The sequence below is a fragment of the Phragmites australis genome, chromosome 8 (assembly GCF_958298935.1).
Source record: "Phragmites australis chromosome 8, lpPhrAust1.1, whole genome shotgun sequence".
NCBI lineage: Eukaryota > Viridiplantae > Streptophyta > Magnoliopsida > Poales > Poaceae > Phragmites > Phragmites australis.
The window spans coordinates 914,589-921,572 of NC_084928.1; the positions used below are offsets into that span (position 1 = coordinate 914,589).

General features: G+C 45.6%; 1 protein-coding gene across 2 annotated transcripts; it reads left to right on the forward strand.

Moving 5' to 3' along the window:
• Positions 1 to 3,563: 3,563 nt before the first annotated feature.
• Positions 3,564 to 5,517, forward strand: LOC133927834 (aspartyl protease family protein At5g10770-like). 2 transcript variants are annotated; one of them, XM_062374220.1, is made up of 3 exons: positions 3,564 to 3,790; positions 3,976 to 4,250; positions 4,339 to 5,517. In XM_062374220.1, the coding sequence occupies exons 1-3, from the start codon at positions 3,601 to 3,603 to the stop codon at positions 5,380 to 5,382; spliced, it is 1,509 nt and encodes a 502-aa protein (XP_062230204.1). In that variant the 5' UTR covers positions 3,564 to 3,600; the 3' UTR covers positions 5,383 to 5,517. The 2 variants fall into 2 exon arrangements, with proteins under 2 accessions (XP_062230204.1, XP_062230205.1); XM_062374221.1 differs by having other exon boundaries at positions 4,342 to 5,517.
• The last annotated feature ends 1,467 nt before the right edge of the window (positions 5,518 to 6,984 follow it).

The window sequence follows — 6,984 nt, forward strand, 5'->3', positions numbered from 1 at the left end:
GTGGTATATTTTTCAATTTGATCTGTACCATGTCTAGCGGCAACAGCAGGTGCTCACAACCGAAAAGGCCATAAAGACCCTTTCAAAAAAGAAAGAAAGAAAAGGCCATAAAGACCTTCAACCCTATTAAGAATCAATACGCATGTTTCATGCATATGACTATTAAAATCTTAGAAAAGAGTACTTTGTTCCTTCGTTCGTGCTGCCTTTGGGAAGGCTTTTTTTTTCTTTGTGAATGCACGGAAATAAAGAATTAAAATGATTCGGTATGTATTGTTTCCTACTCTATTCGTTTCATTATGTTTGTCCATAGCCAACCGTGGGCACTAATCAAAGAAGTAATTCGATACAAAGTCAGTGAGAAATGATCATCCATACCCCTGTTTAATGACATGAAACAACCGTGTTTTCTCTTTCAAACATTTAATTAAGATAGAGAGTAAAAACATTGCAATCATTATATTCATGATTTTCTCAACGGACAAATATTTTGGAACAAATTCTCTTGCTGGCTTTGCTAGTGTTGGCAGCTTGGCACGTTGTCTACTTTAACTTGAGTTTTGCCTTCCGCGCATAAAATTCATCATAAATGGATATTATTTTTTAAGGAAAATCATAAATGAACTGAACTCATTGAGGTATTTTTAATTGTTTCAAGCAAACTTGCCCACGCGCTAAAAAGAAAATTAATTTTGCTTCAGGTGCGACCCTCTTGTGTGCGTTCGTTCGTTGGTTCTAGCTAGCGTGACGATCACTACTGTAGAAATAGTTATCAATATCGGCTCAAAAACATTATCAGTGACTGTTTTTGAACCAGTACAGATTACTCAACACCGATAGTCACATACTATCAGTACCGGTCTATAACAAAGAACCGGCACTGATGCACAGATTATCAATGCCGGTCCATAAGAACGAACCGGCACTCAGACTATCAGTGCCGGCTAGTGTGACAAGCCGGCACTGATACTTCTGTAGGCACAAATAAATTATGAATTCAATAATACAACATTCAAAATCCAATTTCAAATTTGTATTCAAATATCTGTAGGCATTCATCACAGGAAGATATATGCACATGGATCACAAATAATTTATTCACATCCACACATAATCATGAGTTCATCAATATACACACATAAATATTATCATAGTTCACGACATAGGTTAAACACATTGCAAATGCACTTATCCCTGATTCTACGGTGCACGTCCAATCATATAGTCTTCATAGGTGATATCTATGATATCAACTCCATATATCTCATCCAAATAACGTAGTGCATAAACGAGCCGCTCCATGACATAACGTAACAGTGAACCCAAGCTAACATCCAAATGCATCCTGTTGTTCCAATAAAAATCCTACATGCAAAAAGCATGAATATGAAGAGAAAATTTGATAATATATGAAACAATACTATATACTAAAATTCGTGGCACCAACCGTGTCAAATGCATGTACCGCGACATACTGAAAGTCATTGAAGCCACATCCTCCACATTCTACTCAAGCGCTTTCAATTTGAAATAGTTGTAGTTAGGTAAAATATACCCAACTTGATCCTCAATTTCTTGCAAAACAGCTGCCACCATGTTTTTTTGAGCCACAGGGATCTTAGGTGATTATATGCCAGAGACAACAATATTGATAGATTCTTCATTTGCCGACATTTGAAAACTAATTGATATCTTTCTTGTACCACTATCATATATAGTGGTAGTCACAATAGGTTGTGTACAACTTTCTATGTGAGCAATCGTTCTATTTAACCAAACTAGAGGAGTAATCATCTACATCAATACATGTATATCTTTAACAACACATTTTTCAATTATCAGTTGTCCAACAAAAATAGATGCGAGATATATTATTTTGATCATCCCTGAGGGTGCCAGGGAGGGCGGGGCGTCGAGTTCATAGAGGAATATGCCGGGAGGACCCGAGAAGGGGGGGGGGCACCACGCGGCGGGATGTAGACGTTGTTTCGGATGAATCCACGATACCTGTTAGATCCACCTAGTATCTACAAAAAGTAAGACATATGTAAACCAACAAATTTTACTTCTCTAGAGGCTAGCCCTGGGGTACGGGCTACCGGCAGCCCTCGACCGTGGCCCTAACCGAGGAGGGGCGGAGCGGGCCTGGAGCTTGGGGGGAGGGTGTTTTGGACTCGGCGGCGGGGTCGTGGGAATCCTGAGTCGGCAGCGGGCTGCGCAGCACAACCATGGCGTGGCGGTGCGGCTACGACTGAGCATGCGTTGGCCAAGCGGAGAGCAGCGGCACACAGGGAGGGAGAAAGGAGCGACAACGCTCACCGACGTCGGGGACGACGGGGAGGAGGCGTTGGCGACGGGGATGAGGACAGCGTGGAGGCAGCATCGGTGACGAGGATGGGGAGGCAGCGTCAACGACGAGGACGGGGACGGCTGGGCTTCGGGGACGAGGACAGTAGGGAGGTAGCATCGGTGACGAGGATGGGGAGGTGGGGAGGTGGCGTCGGTGATGGAGACGAGGACGGAGATGGCGGGGCTCCAGGAACAAGAATGGCGGCTTTGGGGAGACAGCTAGGCTTCGAGGACGGCGGCATCGGGGAGGCAGTGGAATCGACAGGCGCGCAAGGGATTGAGAGGCTATGACTTAGTCCTCATATATGTATGGATCGAGTATCAGTGCCAGCTCGTAATACGAATTGGTACTAAAGATTCAGTGCCAGTTCAACTCTTCTCAATCGATGATCGAGCATGGGAAGGTATGAATCGGCACTGATACTTCATCAGTATCGGTTCTATCCTAGTCGACACTGATGATCCAGCTTGGATAACTATTTCTGTTGTAGTGGATATTGATGTCAAGTTTACACGGCCTGGGATGAAAACACAAAATCAGGATAACACTGTGACCTTCTCTGCGTTACTAGATACATGAACAAGATAGTCTTAGGGACTCTTTGGAATCCTGGATTAAACAAACATAGGTAGAAAAAAAAACATATTTTAGCAAGAATATAATGCAAGTGCAAAACGTAAGAAACTATAGGAACAACTGTTTAGATGGAACATAGAAAAAACATATGAATAAGAAGAGACAAGATCACAAGAGAAGTTTTTTCATGACGTAGAACCTCGACTCATGTTAAAATTCCTCCAAAATTTCTATAAAACCAGCTATTCCTAGTAGAATGATAAGAATCAGAAAAAAATCTACATTTACGAGCTTAAGACCATCTCCAACCATATTTTCTTCATTTCGTTCCTTTCTCGATTCCCTCTCCGTTTCTATTCCCTTTATTTTTTTTCTTATATGTAACAGCTTCGCTTCGAAGGGATTCGTAAAGAATCCTTTCTTAAAGAAAATGACTTTAAAAATCACTTCGTGACGAAAATTTTGAAGAAAAATCGTTGAAGCGCTGAATGGAAATAAAATCTGTCAGTTCCTTCTGAGAATCCCTTGAAGATGATCTAATGATTAAGGCACCTTGGTCATGCTTTAATAATTAATTGGCTGTATGCCGCCTATATATATATGACCAGAGACCATGAGAACTTCAAAGCATGATCGAGCAGTCCGGCTTTGCATGCGTAGATCGAGAAAGCAAAATGCATACCGTAACTGAATCAAAGCTAGCCAGCCATATGGTTTTCGTTCTGGCGCCACTGTTACTTCTCCTCTTGTCTGGCGGTTCTTCTTCCCCAGTTGTCCGTGCAGCAGCAGATCATGGAGACGACGACTACATGATGGTAGCCATGAGCTCGCTGAAAGCAAAAGCCGCCTGCTTCGGGCACAGGGGTACGTACGTACGCGCGCCAACCTCTCTTTGTGCTGCATCTATCTATCATATCGTTGCATGCCGCGATTTGATTCAATTTTCACCAACAACCTGCTGATGATCACCGTGCATGTGAGAAGAAGTTAATTAAGCAATACATAGCAGAACTGAAAAACTAATGCACGTACGGTACGTTTGGTGACAGTGATTCCACCGGACAACGGCACCTGGGTACCGTTGAATCGCCCGCGAGGCCCGTGCTCGCCGTCCTTGTCGGGGGCCGCCAAGCCGTTGTCCTTGGCCGACCTGCTCCGCCAGGACCAGCTCCGCGTCGACGACATCCAGTGGAGGCTATCGGACGACGTCCGTGACAACAAGGGCTCGGTCAAGCCACCGATGATGACCGCGAGCGACCAGATTAACCACCAGGCCACTGCGCAAGTCATCGTGGGCTCAGAATCATTACCAAATAGCTCCATGGTACGAATTAATTTGAGTACCTTACTTAATTTGTTCTTAGTTAATCTGACCACCAAATCTCAGATTTATTTTCCATTGCAATATCTAGCAGGAGCAGGGCTCTCAGGTGAGCATTGATCCGGCGGCGACCGGCCGGCGGTCGAGCCTGCCGGGGGTTGTACAGACGGTAGTGCTGGACACGGCCAGCGACGTGCCGTGGGTGCAGTGCGTGCCCTGCCCCGTTCCGCCGTGCCACCCCCAGACGGACACCTTCTACGACCCAAGCAGGTCCGGGACGTACGCCGCCTTCCCGTGCAACTCCCCCGCCTGCACACGGCTCGGACCCTACGCCAACGGTTGCGTCAACAACCAGTGCCAGTACCGCGTCAGGTACCCCGACGGCTCGTCCTCGTCGGGAACCTACAGCTCCGACCTGCTCACGTTCAACCCCACCAACGCCATCAGCAACTTCCAGTTCGGGTGCAGCCACGCCGTGCAGGGTAGCTTCGACAGCCGGACAGCCGGGATCATGGCCCTGGGTGGCGGCCCGGAGTCGCTGGTATCCCAGACCGCCTCCACCTACGGCAACGCTTTCTCCTACTGCCTCCCGCCGACGGAGAGCTACAAGGGGTTCTTCGTGCTCGGCGTGCCGCGCGTCGCCGCCTCCAGGTACGTGGTCACGCCCATGCTCAGGTATAAGCAGGTGCCCACGTTCTACCGCGTGCTCCTCCAGGCCATCACTGTCGCCGGGCAGCAGCTCAATGTGCCCCGTGCGGTGTTCGCCGCCGGCTCGGTGCTGGACTCCCGCACGGTCATCACCCGCCTGCCGCCGACCGCGTACCAGGCGCTGCGCGCCGCGTTCATGAACAAGATGAGCATGTACCGCGCGGCGCCCCCCAAGGGGAACCTGGACACCTGCTACGACTTTACAGGCGTCGCCAACGTCAGGCTGCCAAGAATCTCGCTGGTTTTTGACAAGAACGCCGTCGTGGAGATCGACCCGTCGGCGGTCCTGTTCAACGACTGCCTCGCTTTCATCCCCAACCGCGACGACCGCATGCCCGGGATCCTCGGCAACTTGCAGCAGCAGACGATCGAGGTGCTCTACGATGTCGGCAACGGGGCCGTGGGATTCCGCCGTAACGCGTGCTGAGCGTGACCGCGTTCGCCAGGGTGCTGTGCTCTCGGCGGACCGGGGAGTCGATCGAGTTCAGTTCAGCATTTCTATGAAGTATTCCTTGTCTCGACAAACTTACTAAATAAAGCCGAGATTTTCATGTTGTGCACAGCCTTTTAGTCCCTCCCTTACGAGATAGGGACGCATCTCTTACGGGTGTATGCTGTTGGTATCAGTTTTTTAATTATATGCACTGTTACAGAAATGATCTTATTTACCGTCGTATCACTAATGGATCAATTAAAACCGACAATATATGATTTTATGATTTTCACCGTCGGTTCGTAAGAAAAACAGTATCACTGTTGGTTTTTAATATGAATCGGCAGTGAACCGTAGTCCAGATCCGAAATTTTCATTCAATGCGATTTTGGCTCTCTCGCGTTCGCTCGGCTCAATCCGAAATTTTCTAAGTCTGTATGAAGAGATAAGGCTCGTGTCCGCTCTCTCTATCTCTCTACCTTATCTTTTCAAGCTCACTGCGTGAAAAACAAACAAATAAGATACGATTTAGTAACAGATCCTTCTACGATCCGTCACTTATATAGTCTTGAACCGGGATTGAATCATGAACCATCACTGATGACATATCATTAATGACGAGTCATAAAATTACCCATCACTGATAACATTAATGATAAATTGTAATTATACTCGTCACTAATGTATAACTGGCAGTATTGTTCTAGTCCTTGCGGCTATAACTGATCCTGCGCTTGTGGTATATTTTTCAATTTTATCTGTGCCATGTCTAGCGGCAACAACAGGTGCTCACAACCGAAAAGGCCATAAAGACCCTTTCAAAAAAAAGAAAAGAAAAGAAAAGGCCATAAAGACCTTCAACCCAATTAAGAATCAATACGCATGTTTCATGCATATGACTATTAAAGTCTTAGAAAAGAGTACATTGTTCCTTCGTTCGTGCTGCCTTTGGGAAGGCTTTTTTTCTTTGTGAATGCACTGAAATAAAGAATTAAAATGATTCGGTATGTATTGTTTGCTACTCATTATATTTGTCTATAGCCAACCGTGGGCACTAACCAAAGTAATTCGATACAAAGTCAGTGAAAAATGATCATCCATATCCCTATTTAATGACATGAAACAACTATTTTTTCTCTTTCAAACATTTAATTAAGATAGAGAGTAAAAACATTGCAATAATTATATTCATGATTTCCTCAACGGACAAATATTTTGGAACAAATTCTCTTGCTGGCTTTGCTAGTGTTGGCAGCTCGGCACGTTGTCTACTTCAACTTGAGTTTTGCCTCCCGCGCATAAAATTCATCATAAATGGATATTATTTTTTAGGGGAAATCATAAATGAAACCGAACTCATTGAGGTATTTTTAATTGTTTCAAGCAAACTTGCCCACGCGCTAAAAAGAAAATTAATTTTGCGTCGGGTGCGACCCTCTTGTGTGCGTTTGTTCGTTGGTTCAGCTAGCGTGACGATCACTACTAAAAAATAGTCATCAGTGTCGACTTAAAAACGTCATCAGTGATGATTTTTGAACCGGCACTGATTACTCAGCACTAATAATCACAGAGTATCAACACTGGTCCATAACAAAA